Source organism: Fulmarus glacialis, unplaced genomic scaffold (genome assembly GCF_000690835.1).
Source record: "Fulmarus glacialis isolate BGI_N327 unplaced genomic scaffold, ASM69083v1 scaffold15665, whole genome shotgun sequence".
NCBI lineage: Eukaryota > Metazoa > Chordata > Aves > Procellariiformes > Procellariidae > Fulmarus > Fulmarus glacialis.
Genome location: NW_009212513.1, coordinates 1 through 18,672, shown reverse-complemented (window position 1 = coordinate 18,672; position 18,672 = coordinate 1). Strand labels below are relative to the sequence as shown.

Below are 18,672 nucleotides of genomic sequence, written 5' to 3'. Positions count from 1 at the left end.
CCCCCCCCCGAAAAAACCCAAAACAAACAAAAAAACCCAACAAACAAACCAACCCAAACAAAAAACAAAAACACGCTTATGTTTGGCTCTGGAGCATATTCTACCAGAGAAGTTCTCTACAGGGGATGTTGGGTTAGCCAGGCTTTTCTGAGGTTTTGTAAAGTTGCAGAGCAGCTCCATAAAAGGAGATGTCAGTAATGCTGAGACCTTTTATACTTGTGAGGACACAAGTTCCACGGGTCACATGCTGATGACCTCAGGATTTCCTACGTGGGGATAAGCATGGGAGAAAGAAATATTATGAACAACAAAGAGAGAGACAGCATGGGTGAGACAAAATATAGCTATTTCTTGACAGCCGGGCTGATTTCTGCATGTTTTCATTGATTTTTTTTTTCCCAAATGGAATGTCCTTTGTATTGTTTAACACCTCAACCCCACTTTTCTGAGGGTACGCGGCACAATAGCTTCATCAGCAAAGAGGAAATACACTGAAGAAACATTTTATCTGATAGTGGGAATATAGGCTTCTTAAGGTATAAGGCTACTTACTATATTCAGCAGAGGAGTAATTCTAAGTGTACAGAGGATGAGCTGTTTGATTGTATACTTATCTAACACATAGGTATTTCTTGTCTTCCTGTATTGTAAGATTTTTTTTTTAAAGGAATTGTGTAATCATATATTTGTTCCATATTTGACAATGTAGGTCTTGTGTTATAACTTCTTGATATTACTGTCTCGTATGTTAAATAATAGGAATAGCTTATTCTTTTTGCATTGCATGGAAACAAGACTTAACTGCCTGGGCTGCCCATCCTCATTGTGAGCAAGGAGCAGGGCTTCTAAAACTGTAAATCAAATTTTTGAAGCGTAGGCAAGTATGAAGTACACATGGCATTTTGCATTTTGAGAAGCTTTGTATAGTAGTTTCTGTATAGTCACTTCCCTTTTGTTATTTTCAGCAAGCAGATAAAAAAACCCCAAGCTTTAGTGTGGCTTTGAAGCACATATTTTTATCTATTTGTTATCCTTATTGGGATATAGTATTTTTATACCATTATTACTGTTCTAACCATGTTTCCTTCTATAGACCTCCCTCTAGAGGCATATATCTATCTTCAGAAAAAGGGGTGCACCAGCTTTGATAGGTCCCTTGGGTTCACTAGCCTTTGACTTTTTCCAAATCCTCTGTGAATACTTGTGTCCAGTTCAGACAGCATGCATGAATGTGCTGGTGAAATACTATTTCTACAGCGAATCTAACCTTTTTCTACTATGTTAGCCATCTTCCACCTCCAAAAACAACTGTGAAAAATGTCCCTCTGCCTCCTATGGTTTGACATTGCATAATTAGCCACTGTACTAATTTTGTCTCTTCGTAGCAGAGTTCACTTGTTGGAAAGAGTAGTTGCGGGTGGATTGCTCATGGCTGGCTCATGCCTGCACCTCTGCTTCCCAACTACTTTAGTGCTCGAGCTCTCCCTTGATTCTGCATTTCATATCTGCCGTATGCCTGGGTCTAGAGTAAGCCATTTGGCTTGCACGATAAATGCAACACAGTGATGGTGTGCAAGATGTCCCATTATAGAGGGATATAATTTAAGTAGGGAGGGGAGAGAAATTGCAGTGGTCTTGTTAGCATTTTTCTTGAGTCATTCCTTCCTGCTCCTGTGCCCCTTAGGTTTAATAGTGAGAAATGCTGAGCTAAAACACAGCTGCACACCTGACAATTTGAAGCCTGCTGGCCATTAATAACTGTTACTTCTGATGCAATCTGAAACATGTCTGGAGCAGTACATTTGTATTTAATTTCACATATGTAAGGTTTTTTTATCTGTAAAGTATGCAAAAATAGAAGAATGTTATCTGGTGTTAGGCTTAATTTGCTGGATTGAGTTGTAAGACGGGTCAACTTTTGAGTTGGCTTAATTTAGCATCTCATGATGAAGCAAACTGAGCCACCTTAAATCATGAAAGTATACAAAGCGATGACTTAGGAAATACAATTACTAGAATGATGTGCTGTGTATCAGGAGGTTTGCTTTATTTTTTCCCCCCAAATGTTAGTTGATTATCTTGTTGGATTCCTGTCCTTTGTCCTCCTGGCAGATGTGTGCTCCTTTTGTGTAAGCACTCACTGAATGCCAGAACTGGCATGAAAATCTCTGAGTCTTGGAGGAGAGGTAGGTTCAGAGAAAGTAATAAAGCCTGTTCCTCCAAGGAATTTCTGTCATTCTGGATAAAAAACCCAATGCATATAATCTCTTTCTGTCCCACAACCTCAGTTAACCAACAGATGGGATCCAAGCAATATACGAGTACTCCACTGAATGCAGAAAGCTGGGCAGATACATTACAGAAGTGGCAAGCGTTTCTTCTTTGTATGTTGTTGTGCAGGAAGAAAGATCTGGAGAGGTGTCTTCAACACAACTATGTGGAGCATTGAATTCTGTGCTTCATGAAAAAGCACATCTTGTTCGGATCCTCCTGTTCTGCATTGGCTAATCTGGCAGCCCTGAAGCTGCCAGGCCTGCCATGCAGTGACAAGGAGAAGAGAGAAGCAATACTTGCTGCTGTACCAAGTGGTGTAGAATTCAGTAACTCAATTTTTGGCATTTGCATGAATGTATTACATTGTTTTACATTCATGCAAAGTTCAAATAAGGAGGTACCATAAAATAAACAGAAGACTTGAAACGTTTTTTTGATCAAAAATCCAAGGTTGCATACTTGGTGCAAATTATTTTTCAGCATAACATGATATAGCTTTGTAGTACAGCTCATAGTAATGTTTATGATTTGACTTTGACTTTTTTTAATGGTTCATTAAAATGCCTAATTCTTTTTTTTTTCCTTCCCGCCCCCCCCCCCAATTTTAAAAAGCCCCTTATTGGGGCTTCTTTTTTTGGGATTTTGTTTTTTCTGGTATTAAATAACAGTTACAGCTTTATCTGAACTTAGTTCCTGTCATTCTTCCTGATGCTGACCATGACGTGCATGAATTCTTCATGCGCATTTTCTCTGTCTGCTTTCTTCATAAAAATACACATAAGAGACAGAGTACTAAATGTATTTTAAATGCTGACGAAACTTCCATGTTTTCCATCGGTAGTAACTATTGTGTTTCTAGGGTGGTGGAATCGTGACAGCTGTATTTGAAGTTGCTCTTTGTTTCTGTTTATAAGACTGTTTTCAGTTGCTTATGATTGTGCCAGACTTGTGCTATATGGGCTGAAATTTCCATCCTCAGGAGAGAAGAGGGCAGCTGAGTAAGGATTGGAGTATCTCAAATAATTCAGTAATTACTAATTATTTCCATGTTGTGTGAACAGTGTTCATCTTTCTTAAGCTGCACTCTGGACTGGATGTGTTGGATGTGCTTGGCAAGTCAAAATTTTTGACGTGGATTAATTCAGGACCAGCCACGAGCTGCTGCCATTTTTGTTTTGTTCCGGATTCCAGTAGAAACTTCCTCTCCTCTTAGAGACTTGGTTCTTCCAAAAGTGAGAGGTGGCCCTTTACAGTCTCTGTAGATTCATCATGATTTTGCCCTCAGAAGTGTATTGTTCATGTGTTTCCCTTTGCCACGTAGTAGAGCACGTTGTAAATTTCTGTGCTGGGCTTTCATTTTTAGCCTCTTCTGCTTCAGGTGAAGCAAAATGGTTTTGAACAATTCCTTCAGAAACAGCCATCTTAAAAAGGTCTGGTTGTGTGCAGACTTCAGTGTTATTTCCTACTGCTTTTACATGAAGGCTAAAGCCCAGTACACACTGTTATGGGCTGTTCTTCCAAGGAGCTTCCTCTCTGGAGTGTTGAACTACACTGTGTTTCCATGCATTGTTACTTTGGGCAGCACCTGCTGAGTGCTGTGGGCACTCCTTTCCTTCTTTAAAATCTTCATAATTGTCAATTTAGGCAAGCCAAATCTTCTCAGATGTCTGTGCTTTTGAGCTTGCTTCTTCAGGGCTTCTCTTAGCCTTGGTCAAAGAAGTTCCTTCAACACAGACCCCAGTTTGGCCCAGGGATGGGTTTCACCCCTACCTTCTTCGTGCCTCAGCAGGCACTTGAGTTGCCTGAGCAGCATCCCAGTTTATCCGGAAACTTGGTGAAACACAGTGGTATCCACAAAATGGTGGGAGCACTTCAGCAATAGAGTGATGGCAGATGAGATGATGCATTGGCACCTATTTCCCTCACTGGTTTTAATCATAATTTAAAATCAGCAAGGGGGAGGCCTTCCTTCATCTGTACTCAAGTTTGGTTTTTTTGGTTGTTTTTTTTTTTTTTTTTTAAAGAAGAGTAGATTAAACCTGTGATTACAACTGATTGGGAAGTTTATATAGAAAGAATTGGTACTTTTTACTAAGCAATTATACTGTACTCTGTGCACTTTCACCGCTGTATATCTTTATATCCTCCCTCTCTCATTTTTCAAATTACTTCTGCAGTTAAAGCAGCATCAGTATCATAAGTGGAAAAGAAAGCAAGAAGTGTCTCCTGGAAAAAAAGAGAATTAGATAAATTTTACGTAATGTTTTTTGCTTTTCTCTTCTAGAAAAAGTACAGAAAAGGATCTGTGGATATTTCAAGGATTAAATGTGTAGAAGTTGTAAAAAGTGATGGTATTATTCCCTGTCAAAATAAATATCCATTTCAGGTATGTTCCTTTTACATAAAATATAAATTACCATGCTCTTTTCAATGGTGCCAAGCCATTTGTATGTAACTTGCTTGAAATTACTGTCACTTCTAAATACTGAGCCCGTTCTTTGGCTCTCTGGGGCTGTGTCAGAGGTGGTTCAGGATCAGTGATTAAAAACCATCCCCAGCAAGCTCTGCTCCCCCTGCAGTCCCCTCCCTTGAGAGCTATGCCTCATACACTTGGTCTTTTTCTTTTCCCCACTTTCTCTGCTTGGGTTTTGCCTGGAAAGTGCCTTGTCCTGGTCTTCCTCCAAAACAGGTTAGCTGGCAGCCCATTTTCCCTGTCTTCATTCTTCCACATTAAATTTAATTACCATTAAATTATATAAGAATAAGAAAATCCAGATAAATATTGTTGCTTTTTCGTCCATTGTGAACTGAATGGAAATAAACACAGGCAAAAAGTGCTTAGAGGGGAAAAGGAAATGTTTAGATATGGGGGGTCGGATGCTGTGCCTGCTTACAAAAGAGGGAATTATTGGAGTGACGGTGAAGTCCACTGCTGGAGAGGGGACTCTGGCCCCTTTCTCCCAGGGCAATACTTGCTTTCCACTAATACAAGCAGTGAAGAAAAAGAAGGCAGGAATCACCCCAGAGCAGTACAGAATCACAAGGAGTTATGACTTGGCCGGGAACAAAGGATGTCTGATTATAAAATAGCTTTAGCAGTTACATTGAACTGTTTCTAGAAAACACACGGTGAAGAACGAACAAAGCAAAGTGTGAAGCAAACATTTTAAGAAATGCTCGCAAGATAATACACCATTACAAAATCCTTCCTTATTCCACTGAAAGCACCATGTGGGAATAGTAAACCTGAAAAACCTTTTCCCAGTTTCTGCGTTTTGTGGCTGAGGACACTAATTTTGCCAATGTAAGAGTCATTTGTCTTGTTATGTTTCCTGAGGAATACATAAATGAATATTACCAGGTGAATGTATTTATTTATTTATCCCCCCTCCAGGTTGTATATGATGCTAATACGCTGTATATTTTTGCACCAAGTGCACAAAGCCGGGATCAGTGGGTGAGGAATCTGAAAGAAGGTAATGGAAATTGCTCATACTTAACATCTGACATGTTTAGATACTTTTACTTGAGCTGTCTGGCGGGGATGGAGTTAACTTGGTGCTGTGTTTTGGATTTGTGGCCAAAACAGTGTTGAAAACACACCGGTGTTTTAGTGGTTGCTGAGCAGTGCTTGCACAGCATGGGGGCTTTGCCTTTTTCTCCCTCTGCCCCCGCAGCGAGTAGGCTGAGGGTGGGCGAGAGGCTGGGAGGTGACACAGCTGCGACAGCGGACCTGGGCTGACCAAAGGAATATTCTAGGCCATATAATGTCATGCTCGGCAATAAAAACTGGGGTAGAGGAAGACGGGGGCTGGGGTTTTTTGGCTTCCATATTGGCCGTTGCTCAGAGACTGGCTGGGCATTGGTCTGTTTTGTGGGAGATGGTGAGCGATTGCCTTTACATCACTTTTGGTTTTTTTTCTTTCTTTTGGTTATTAAGCTGTCTTTATCTCAACCCACAACTGTTCACCTCTTGCTCTTTCTGTTCTCTCCCCTGTCTCGCTGGGTGGGGGGAGTGGGCGAGGGCGAGTGGCTGTGTGGGTGCTTAGCTGCTGGCCAGCGTCAACCCACAACAAGCTAGAAAAATAAAATGGAAGAGCTCCTATTGCATGTATCTACCGATTTTTATTTTTATTGGGCCAGCTCATGGTTTGCATACACAGAGTGTGATAACCGGTCCTGGGAGTATCAAACACCCAGGCTGATTTAATTCGATTTGTGAAGTCCAGCTGCAATCAGAATTTGACTGTATGTTTTTGCACAACATGTAAATCATCAAAAAGCTTATCCAAGATAGTTAGTGGCATCACTGAAAAGTTTTGTTTGAATGTAGCTAGACAACATTGTGGGCCTGGTGATGGTCTTACACGGACATAAAATGACAGGAGTCATCTCCACTGAGATGTGATCTGATAAATGCTATCATAGTGAGTGAAGATGTGTGGTGGTTTGTCTTGGTTTTTTTTTCCTCAAGAATGTCTTAATGCTTTCTGCAACCATCAAATGTTCACATTAATTGCAGGTGCTCTGTAAAGTAATAAATAATTCCTGGGCTGGAGACTACAGGGCAGGGAATAACCTCTGAAACTCAGCAAGCCCATAGGACAGGGTTAAGGAGCCTTTCAAGCCAAACGCAGACGTTGTGCCATGGAATAGTGATAAATGTCAGCTATGTTTCCCTCCAGAACACTATTTGTAGAGGAAATTGAGTCACTTGCAGCAGTAGTAAAAAGAAAAGGGGCGGGCAGAGCCCCCAGGGCCTTCACAGCTGCCTGACTGCTTCGCAGGGCGCAGGTGTGTGCCTGGGTCTCCTTTCCTGGATGCACCAAATGCCTGCCCCTGCTGGGGTGGCCAGTTTAGGCAGGGGGTATAGCACTCTCTTCTGGAATAAAGTCATGTATTATCCTAAAAATGTCCTCTACTACCATTGTATCACCCTTATAAACTTGTTAGAAGGTCCTTAAGAGAAGCAATGCTGTAGTAAGGCCAATAAGAAGTGGAGATTATGCCTCCTGTCAAAGATACTGTAATATTTATTGAAAATGTCCCTCTTGCAGATTTTTTTTTAATATCTCTCAATATATGCTCTTTTTCTTCTTGTAGAAATAAAAAACAACAGCAATATAATGGTAAAATATCATCCTAAATTCTGGACAGAGGGAATTTATCAGTGCTGCAGACAGACAGAAAAATTAGCACCTGGCTGTGAAAAATACAATCTTTTTGAAAACAGTAAGTACATATGTTTTCATATGAATTTGTTTTAGCATATTTTTCTGCTTTTCTATATGATCCTGTCATCACACCTGAATGCCCTAGATATTAGGCAAATTTATAGAGCAGAGTGAATCAGTGATACTGTGCCTAAAGTAAATCAAAATGTGTTTCATTTCCAAGCGTTTTGTAAAAAAATATAAAAGCCAGTGAATTGTCCTCCCAAAAAATGTTTGGAAAAAGCTGAAAGGAATCATTGAGGTTGCTGAATTTGGTCTGTTTCTCCCATCTGAAACTTATTTGACCAAGTGTTTACCTCAGACTCAGGATAAAACCTGATGGTGAAAAAGATTCAGCTAGAAATCCTTGCCAGCTTTTCAGTTTTAATAAATAACTTGTACATACCCACATAAAAGAATAATAACTGTGTTGCATTTGGTGTTACCACACCAGTGTAAAAATGATAGAAGAAGGCTTAATGTATTTACAGACACGTGACTGAATTTTCTTAGAGGCTTGTAGACGTCCATATGCTGAACCTGGATGAACCGTGACTTCCATAGGCACGTGCATCTTCCAGCATCCAAATCACACGTTCTGCTTGTTCAGCAGTGGATGCTGTAGCATGCAAAGACGTGCAAGTGTGAGCCTCACTGCAATATTGTCCTACATAAGGATACAGTAATTATTTAGTCCTCAAATTAAGGAAAATTCCATAGTAGGAAAAGAAATTGAGCCATTTCTTACCTCCCAGTGAAATCAGCGGTGCCCGGATGGTTTCCTACATCAGGGTCTTAATTGGGAATGGTGGGGACCTGTGGGTTTAGTTGCATTGAAAGACTTGAAGAATGAACAGTGGCTCGTGGTCAGTCTTATTTGTCAGGAAGATGTAAAACCTGACATACAGCTCAACCTTTTAAGTGGGGGAAAAAGCAGCACAGGAGAAAAAAATACTCTTGGACCTGAGAGAAGTAATAAAAAATACATACAACATTTATGCCTTATTAAGCAAAGCAAGGGTCAGGGGGAGTATTATTTTTTCAGAAGAGCAGATGTTGATAGAAACAGACCTTTAGATTATCATGGTGACAAGAGTACTGCTTCCTTTTTATATACTTTTTTAATCTCTCTCTTATTTCTCCTATATTTCTGCATCTAAGGGCTGGTTCAGGGATCTCTGCATGGCATGTTCAGGTGTGGCACAGATATTGCCAACTCCTGTGGTAAATGTAGGCTGCTGTCTGATTTAGGATGTTTTTGCAAGAATATTTAATCAATGTTTTCCTAATGCTTAACTGGAGCTATCTTTTCTTTCTGACTTACTAAACTATCCTGAAGGCTAGTTAAGATATTAAAACCTTATCTGAAATTTAAACCTTTTATTCAGTTTTTAAATTTATAGCTAAATGAATAGACAGAGATCCTTTCCTATGCTCTGTTTCTAGGTGTAATGAGATTGCCCTCTCCAATGCCAGAAAAAAATGCGGTAGGTAGTGTCTTTAAAATATTGAATAGATAAAAAATTGCTGGATTTTGAGATGGTGTTTAGATTTCCTGTGATTCTTTCCATATCCTACAGCAAAGGTCTATTTCTGTATGCGTCAGTGGGCATCATGCTCTATCTCAAACCCACGCTGAGAAAATCCCATTGAAATTTAGTGGCACCTGTTACCCGTATCTGTGCTGCTGGTGGGAGCCGGGGTTGGAAAGCAAACGCCAGCTAGTGCTGCCCTTTACCGGCAGCTGCAGAGCTGCAGCGCAAGCCAGCCCCATGGGTAGCACCCATGTTGATCATCTTCCATGTGCCCCAGCTGCCTCGCCAGGCCACCGCAGCTCGCTCCTGGGGCAACCCAGAACTAGCCCAGCTTTTGCCTCTGGGATGCTCGGCTGGTTTGTGCTGGTGTCGTGGTAAGGGTGGGGTGGAGTGGAGCAGAGTGGACTGATAACATTGAGTTGTTTTCAGCGAAGGCCTCCACCACCTGTTCCTCCAGTTGAAGAAAATGGCAACGAAGAGGAGGAGGTAGTGGTAGCAATGTATGACTTTGAGCCTACAGAACATCATGATTTAAGATTAGAGAAAGGTGAAGAATATACGGTGATTGAGAAGAATGACATTCACTGGTGGAAGGCGAGAGACAAATATGGGTAAACATGAGTTCCTTGTTTTTTGTTTTAAAGTTCATAAGGCTATTTCCATGTTGTAGCAGTTTCTATTGACTATGTGTCAACAAATAACTGTATTAGACCCCACTTTGGACCCCAGCCCTGAAATCTCGTCCGTATCTTTACTCCCAGATAGAAACCAATCTTAAAAAGTGCAGTTCTTGATATATAATGGGGCCTGAGTGAAAGACTGTTGCAGAACTGAAAACTTTTCCAATTATATTTCCTGTCAAACTTTATGGTTTCACTATCAAAGCATCAGCCAGCCTGCAAACCCTTGCTAGACTGGTACAGTACTCCTGCTTCCCTGGGGAACAGCTCATTAGAGAGCAATATGGTTAACACTCAGCTCAGCAGGCTCCGACTTCCAGACTTGAATAATCATCATCTTACTTAATAGCTGGATCATTAGGGGCAATCTCTGAATGAGTTGAGAGAGGGCTGCAGTGAGATGCCTTAAAGACTACAACTTTACATTCCCTGGATTAAAATTTTTCCCTGTGGTTTTAAAGGTGAAAGTTTCCATACTTCAATATTTATCAGGTCCCTTTTGCAATATGTTAGGGGTAATTGCGAGTTATCAGGCTGTGGCAGGCTCCAAACGTATTTCCAGTGACTGACTGGGACCTCCGAAGGCAGAAGTGACAGAGCAGCAGAGGGTTACTCTTCTTCACCCCTTCTGCTGGTTTTCTTGGACACTTCTGCTGCCCGTGTCGTCTCTTTAGGCGCGCTGAAAGTTAATGTGGAAATGCTGATGTGGAAAATTAGTTTCTGTATAACCAGCAATAGAGTGGGTAGGTCAGTAATAAATAAATTACAGTGAGGGACCTCTGGTAATTAGCAGAATGAAACACTGTCTTCTAGGCATGCAATTTTACATGTTTTCACTCAGATTATATATTATATATTTTTTTAGAAAACAAGGATATATTCCAAGCAACTATGTAACAGGAAAGAAGTCCAATAACCTTGATCAATATGAGTAAGTGAATATTTGACTTAAAATCTGGAAGATCATAAAATGAAACCTATGCTTTAAGAATGACAATGTATTTTTAAAGTTTTGAAAGCAATTATTTACATACGATAGCAATTATCTCAGAGATGAAACTTAAATATTTGAAATAGGCATATATTTGTTCTGATTCTCCTCATCGATTTTGCTGTGACTTTATAATGTAATCACATCAGTGAGATGGCCATCAGGCATGTAGTTTTTAGGCTATCACTATTAAAGCAAAAAAACCCCTCCCAATTCTCTGATAGACAAAGGGAAACTTTAAAGGAAATTTACCCATTATAAGTGTGCTGAATGTTTTTTAAATATTAAAGTGACGTGTCTATCCAAAGTGTGTGGCAGTAAGATAGCAGAGTAGAAAACAGTGGAAATCATTCAAAGTAAACATAACAGATCAGATTTTGGAAGGCAGCTCTAATTTTCGGGAAAATATATCACTCGGTGCATTTTAAGTCTCAGTGTATGCATATAACTTATTGGCTCTAAAAGTATAGCTTTTTTTTTAAAAAAAAAAAAGCTTTTTCCAGTTGATGTTTACTTATGGAGTACTTATTTGAGAACATCAGGATAAAATTTAACACTGTAGTCTCCAAGCTTGTTGTTCTTGATATTCAAATTTCAGTACAGCATAAACTGTTGTGCCTGAAAACTTAAAACATATTTCATGACTTTTAGATAAAATGGAGCTGTAAGGAAATAATAATTAAAACCAGTTTACAAAACCGCATTAGTAGTTCCAAAACTCTACTCTCAGACACATATGGCTCTTACTGCTGTGTTTTGACAGAAGGTGGAATTTCTGGGATTTTGCCCTCAGCTTCACTAGCGGGAATTACTTGTTCTTTGTTTCTTTCTCATCTTAGAGGCTCTTGCTAAGAGCCCTGCCCTGCTCTGGGCTGGGCCGTGGGGCTGGCAGAAAGGGAAGGAAGGAACTGGGCTGCCTTATCTGGTCCAGCCACTTTGTGCCTTACCACCTTGGGGCCGTAATTCTGAGTCACTGTGCAGTCCAGGGAGGATTACTCCAGGTCATCTACCAACTGCAAGAAACCACTATCTCCGGAACAGCAGAACTTGATAAGAGGCTGCTGTGCCACTTCCCTGCTCAGTTACCGCTGTGACAGCATAGCTCAAAACGATTGCACAGCGCCATTTGCGAGCTGCCTGTTTTTCCTTTTTATATTATTCGCTGCAGCTGGCTGAAATGTCAGTGCTTCCTTGGCTGCTTCAACTTTCCCATGCAGCACCGAGCTCGGGGATGTGCAACCGTGACATTTAATTCACTTTCAACCTCCTCTTTGGTAGGTGGTCCTCCCTGGAAAATCAGAACCGTGAAGTTATTGAATGAAATAGCAGTCTAGCGGCCAGCTCCGCAGGTGGCTCGACTGGTGTGCAGGCAGCTGCTTCCCCGGGGCTGTCAGCCTACCCTTGGGCTGCCCGTCAGAGCAACTACTGCCATCAACCTCTGCACATCTGAGAAGTGTTTTTCCTGAAAAATTAGTTCCATTACCTGAACTTTATTGGCTTCTGTGGGATCTCACTGGATGTGTTTCAGGGCATTTTTATGGGATAACTGCACAATGTAATAGAGACTGATTTTTGTGTATTAACTAAAATTCGGTTGTTGACCTTTGTTATCATAAAGTTATTGAATCTGTAGCTATGTAATACTTTGCTTTAAGCATCTTATGGAAATCATGCACTTTGGAGAAGTTTTGGTTACTGATACTGTGTTGCAGGTGGTACAGCAGAAACCTGAACAGAAGCAAGGCAGAGCAGCTCCTCAGAAATGAGGTGAGTACGGCAGCCTTGCAGTATTAACCATGAAATTCGCGTTCAGTAGTTTCTTTTATTAAAGCAAATGCTTGTTTTTGGCATGTCCAAATTGCAGAACGAGTAGAAGAGACATGCAGATTAAAACCGCTTGTACAAAACTGTCGATGTACTTCCATTTTAGGATAAAGAAGGTGGTTTTGTGGTGAGAGACTCAAGTCAGCCTGGCCTGTACACAGTTTCCCTTTATACAAAATTTGGAGGGTGAGTTTCTGTGGCTGCTCTGCACACCTTGTCTCGTCCGAACCCATTTGCATCCATCTCCAAATCTATGGGCTGGAGGAGAGCCCAGCAGAGAGCTCAACAAAGAAACGAGGGTGCTGCGATAGCAAAGATGGGCGACTAAAATGAGCTTCTCGACCCCATGGTTAGGTCACGTTTGCTTTAATCCAGAGTAGACCTGTACTGCCATTCAAAGAAGGAGGCCTTGCTTTCCCACCCCGTTTGGTCTCTTCCCTCCTGCCAGCCCAAGTGTTTGCGTCAGCGTATGGTGAGCTGAATCAGGGAGCTTGCTGGGCTGAAAATTAACCTTTTATGGGTTAATCTTCAGCTTGGTCTGAGCACTGAGATGAAGGCTCAGGATCTTTGATATTCAAGCTGTTCCTGAAGTGTGTGACATTAGGCATCCACGCTGGCCCTTTCGGTTTCCTTTTCCTAGTCAATGTACTCCTCTTAAATTAACAACAAATGACATTGTATTGTTACTAATTGTTATTATTATTATTGTTATTTTTCCAGAGAAGGTTCATCAGGAATAAGACACTACCATATAAAAGAAACAGTGACATCACCAAAGCAGTACTACCTCGCAGAAAAACATCTCTTTAACTCCATTCCAGAAATAATTGAGTATCATAAACATAACGCAGCAGGTAGATGAATTGGATTTTTTTCTGTCACTTAGGTTTGATTTGAAAAGGAGTGTGAGGCGTTTTAGGGTTTTAATGAAAGTTTTTAGGTTTTTATAGATCTTTCTTTTTCAGGGAAGTCATGAGACACTGCATTTTCACATTTTTTCAATATAGGCAATCATTTGAAAGGTTTTATGTAACAAAAAAAAAAAGTTCCTGCCCCAGAGTAACAGAACAACAGCTGTATCGAGTCAGGAAATATCACTCATTAGCTCCACATGGTGTCTCCATCAGCTGCCTGTAACCCACAGCAGATGGATAGGGATGGTACTTCCCCAGAGTACTCTCCAGGCACTAGCTTTTTACCTGCGGGTCACCACTACTTAAAATGATCTAATCTTCCCATAGAGCGGACAGATGAGGAGAACAGTAATGTGTTGTTTAGGAAATCCCTAAAGATGAGTCTTTATAAAGGTTAGACACTTCAGATCTATAGCTGATGGCTGATGCTGGTGTCCGCCCACTGTATGGTGGGATGGGGAGAGTTTAGGAATCAGGTTCAAGGCACAGATACTAATATAGTACTTTTTTTTTTCCAAGTCCAGTCTGTGCATAAAGTTCCCTCATGACGGTATTTTCCAGATGTTTGTATCTAATTCAGATGACCTGGCATTTCCTGATGACATTCTGGAAAATATGCTCCAAAACATAACACTGCTTTTCATTTATTAAAACTGATTTTACTACTTGTTTTTTAATTGCTTCGTTGCTTTTACCTTATGGTGTATTGAGTTCTGACAACATTTTAGGAGAATATTCAGCTAACATGCAGCATTTGTTTTGTATATGTAAAATCCTCACATGAAACTGCTGGGATTTATATGTGTGAGACAGAAATAATCAAAAGTAACATTGAGAGTATACATTTTAGGTAATCTTTCTGATCTGAAAGGGGTCCTCAGCCTTTGTTGGTGCCAGTATAACTGTAAAACACAAATATGTATGCATATATCTATATCTATCTCTCACCAGTAAAGAAGCAGCAGCGAATTAGATGCAGTGAGTGCTCTTGTAGACCTCTTGTAGCCACTTTGAGGAGTCAAACCAATGCAATAGCAGAAAATATGGTCAAAGCTCTATATAATGATAAGCTTATTGTTAATCAGTGTTGTAGTTTGCAATGAACAAGTGGCTGATTTGCTGCCAGGCACTATTTCAGAAGTAAGCTGTGTCTCTTGAATTATCTTTGAACCTCAGGTCTTGTTACCAGGCTGCGTTACCCAGTGACCCCAAAGAAGACGACAGCACCAACAACGGCAGGATTCAGCTATGGTAATTGTGTGTTATATTAATCTGCATGTAGCTTTTGTAATGATTTTATACAAGTAAGTTGCCACAATAGTTTCTAAAAAATTTTGAAAAGACCTAATTTTGTACTGTGATTGCCTATACTAACTTACATGGGTCCAGGTTGTACCTTGGAGACCCTTGCTCAGAGGATCGGCGTGCGAAGGCGTGATGGCTGGTGGTAGGTAGTGTGGTGCCAAGGGCAGCAGCGAGGGGAGGCAGAACGTGTTGCCGGTGCTCCAGGGGAATTCAGCATCTTCCTCCATGCTTTTGTGGACACCTTGAGCTGTGCCTTTGGCTCCTTAATAAGCCTCCAGACTTCTGACTCGACCTTAGCTCCTTTGATCTTTGTTACTTCTTTTTTTTTTTTTTTTTTTTTTTTTTGGGGTTACTTTTTTTTTTTTTTTAATTTGGAATAACCTGTATTAAGCATGGCACATCAGGTGATGTGAGCAGCTGCTATGCACTGGCACAACTTTCTATGATGGCAGCTTGTTGAAATCAAGTCTGATAGTACCAGCATGTAATTACTGGCTTCAGGAAAGTTTTAAGTTTTGCATTCTGTGTTGGTCAGGAGCTGCTTAAAGTTTAAGCCTAGCTAAAAGTTTGTTTGTTTTGTGACATATAGAAATGCTTCATTTTCAAGTTAATTCTAAGACGTTTTCTCCCTAAATTCCCTGATTTGCTAGTAATCTAGTGTTTGCCTTTCCTCCTCCCTATTGCCTACCAGTTCGGTATGTTCCCTAGTACAGCAGTCACGGGCTCTTGTTTGTTTTGTTTTATAGAGAAATGGGAAATTAATCCCTCAGAACTGACGTTCATGAGAGAACTGGGGAGCGGTCTCTTCGGCGTAGTGCGCCTTGGGAAATGGAGGGCGCAGTATAAAGTGGCCATCAAGGCAATTCGGGAAGGTGCCATGTATGAAGAGGATTTCATTGAAGAAGCTAAAGTAATGATGTGAGTTGTGTGCTTGGCACTTTTATTGCCAGTTCTAGGCCTCTGATGCCGTTTACTGATTATAAATAAAACACTTCAGGCAGGTGGTATTTTTGCAGTTTTGTGGGGTGGAGAGCTAGCACTGGGCAGAGGAAGTAATAACGACATGATCTCAATCTTTTCAGGAAGCTAACGCATCCTAAATTAGTTCAGCTGTATGGTGTGTGCACACAACAGAGACCTATTTACATTGTGACAGAGTTCATGGAGCATGGCTGCCTTCTCAATTACCTGAGACAAAAACGGGGAGTTTTGAGTAAAGACGTCCTGCTCACTATGTGCCAAGATGTATGTGAGGGAATGGAGTACCTGGAGAGAAACAGCTTTATCCACAGAGACCTGGTAACATCCCATTAGGCAATATTTGAAATTTTTATTTTTGAACTTTACCTATTCCTTTTTGGAACAGCCTGTTTGTAAATAACTGCTTTTGTTCTTGCAGGAAACTCTAAGTAGTTGAAGTTGGCTCTTTAGGGTCTAATCAAGTCTCTAAAATTGCCCTGTACAGAAAATTGAGAGGTTTCTCTCTCCCAAGAAAGTGGAATAAAATCTCTCTGAAATTTTTATAAAGAGTTAGTAGCTATTTGTGATGATATAATAGCGTATCTCTGTTCTGTATTGGTGCCATTTTCACCACTCGTGAATCCCTCAAGATGATAATTTTTTCTGGTTATTTTTTATAAAATGTTTTAGTTGTAAAAACAGAACTGTCAAGAGCAAATGCATATGTACCTTTTATAATGAGAATACACTGGTAAATTGGTGAACTTGCTAAGCAATGAGGACAAAGTCCTTATTAGACCATTGTAATTTCTCTGCAAAAGACTGCAAGTTTTTCATGCAAATCTAACCATTCTCTATGCAGGCTGCCAGGAACTGCTTGGTGAGTGACTCAGGAGTGGTCAAAGTGTCAGATTTTGGGATGACAAGGTATGGCAGAGTGTGCAAACACATTTGTGGGGATTTGGGAAAACTCACCTAACCCTTGTGCTTAGCCTTAAGGCAACACACACCCAGCAAAATTATGGGCAAAAATGATCTTTTTTGACCTCGCTAGGAAACATCCTTTGGTTCATTTTTTTCCAGTGCCTTTTAAAGCTTGTTCATTCTGTGGTCATGTGTCGATTTCCTTACTCATTTTAATTCTGGAAAATCAAAACTAGGCAGTTTATTCTCTAGAGAAGTGTGTCTAGAGCTTACCATGAGAGGCCTGGCTTTGAACTGACTCGTGGTCTGACTGGTCTTCTATAAGCAACTTTCTGTAACAGCTGTGAAAATCTTAGAAATTTTAATCTTGTAGTGATGCAGGAGGCATATTAGAGCTTGTGTCTCGGACAGCAGAGCTTCTGCTGCAGAAATAATAGTTGTTAATCTGTATTTTGGTAAATAAATGATAGAAAGAGGCTGTTCAGTGAGTTTGGGATCCTCTTGGGGTAGATGGTTCAGAGTTGCATCTTGCTAGCCAAAGCGCTGGGAGGTGCTGAGACCTGGAGCGGGGTTAATTTCCTGCCCTTGTTAGCACCTGCGGGTGCTACATCAGGTGGGTGATGTGTGGGTGAGGCAGGGGGTGGCGAGCAGTGCCTACAAGGAAGATGTTAAAGCACCATGGCTTGACCGTGCTGTTCTTTGCTTTTGCCACCTTTCTGTGCTACTGAGCTTGCATGTCCCCTGACATCCGAATTCAGACTGGCTGGTGAGAAACAGAGCAAGAAATTTATGCTTTTGCATCATTTTCTCTCGTAATACAGACACTTAATTTGCAGGTGGCCTAGACCTGTGTTGTATTGCTAATAATCACAAGAGAAGACTGAGGTCATAAGAAAAATGAACTGAAACCTTAGTACTGCCCCAGAGAAGCTATTTTGATTGTGTGATGCTAACAGTCATGGCCATTAGGTGGCAATATGAGCTTCTAATATTCAAATCCAAATCTAAATTATAATTTGCAGACTTGGAGGCTGACTGAAGGATATAATGTTTTTCTCTTTCTTTTTTTTTTTTTTTTTTTTTTTTTTTTTATAATGTTTTTTTTTTTTTTTTTTTTTTTTTTTTTTTTTTTTTTTTTTAAGGTACGTCCTTGATGATCAATACACAAGCTCCTCTGGGGCTAAATTTCCTGTGAAATGGTGCCCCCCAGAAGTTTTTAATTATAGCCGATTCAGCAGCAAGTCAGATGTCTGGTCGTTCGGTAAGCTGTTCGTCACTGAAAGAAAGCACTATTTTTACATTTTATCAATAGCAGTTAAGCTCCAGTTATTGGGAAGGATTCAGACATCTGGGAAGAAGCTCTGAGAAACCATTTGCCATGGTTTTTTCCTTGCGTAAAGTTTCACAGAGACCTTTAGAACTGCTATTTATTAAAACCGATACTACTAGAATAAGATGTTTTCAGCAATGACACATGTGAACACTTTCTAGAATATGGATCTCAAACTATTTATCTATCAGAAATCCTGAGCCCAGGGCTCAAAATAAACATATTTTTTAGAAGTTATTTTCTTATTTTCTTAATGTTTATTTTCTTTTTTGTCAGGTGTTTTAATGTGGGAAGTTTTTACGGAAGGAAAAATGCCCTTTGAAAAAAGCTCCAACTATGAAGTGGTAACGATGGTTAGCCAAGGACATCGTTTGTATCGGCCCAAACTCGCCTGTAAGCAAGTGTATGAAATGATGATGATGTGCTGGCAGGAGGTATATACTTTTTTATTTTTTTTGTCTTTCAATTGGAAAAAAGGTCAATCTAGCAACAGCAATTAATCCCTATTGCAGCATTCTGACTGTATCCAGCTCTCTCAGCTATTCATGTGTTTATTGCTAAAAGATTTCCCCCTGGTTTGCAACTGATAAGAAAAACCACTGGGGAAATTTCTATGAAATAAACAGATTGTCGGATTAAGTATGCAAAGGCATTTAGTAACAAAATGAAATAATTGCTAAATCTGTGCTGGTCATGATTGTAGAATCATAGAATCATTAAGG

At 40.3% G+C, this 18,672-nt stretch overlaps 1 protein-coding gene across 1 annotated transcript in view; it reads left to right on the top strand.

The window, feature by feature from the left end:
- TEC (tec protein tyrosine kinase) overlaps window positions 1-18,384 on the top strand; it is a gene marked incomplete at its 3' end in the record, with an annotated part of 30,822 nt that extends 12,438 nt beyond the window's left edge. The window contains exons 2-16 of the mRNA XM_009577913.1: window positions 4,559-4,660; window positions 5,669-5,750; window positions 7,378-7,506; window positions 8,934-8,974; window positions 9,452-9,633; window positions 10,568-10,633; window positions 12,406-12,460; window positions 12,624-12,703; window positions 13,238-13,371; window positions 14,608-14,682; window positions 15,483-15,654; window positions 15,819-16,035; window positions 16,559-16,623; window positions 17,763-17,881; window positions 18,227-18,384. Of these exons, the coding sequence (XP_009576208.1) occupies window positions 4,559-4,660; window positions 5,669-5,750; window positions 7,378-7,506; window positions 8,934-8,974; window positions 9,452-9,633; window positions 10,568-10,633; window positions 12,406-12,460; window positions 12,624-12,703; window positions 13,238-13,371; window positions 14,608-14,682; window positions 15,483-15,654; window positions 15,819-16,035; window positions 16,559-16,623; window positions 17,763-17,881; window positions 18,227-18,384 (1,677 nt within the window). The remainder of the gene's footprint in view (window positions 1-4,558; window positions 4,661-5,668; window positions 5,751-7,377; window positions 7,507-8,933; window positions 8,975-9,451; window positions 9,634-10,567; window positions 10,634-12,405; window positions 12,461-12,623; window positions 12,704-13,237; window positions 13,372-14,607; window positions 14,683-15,482; window positions 15,655-15,818; window positions 16,036-16,558; window positions 16,624-17,762; window positions 17,882-18,226) is intronic.
- Window positions 18,385-18,672: the final 288 nt, after the last annotated feature.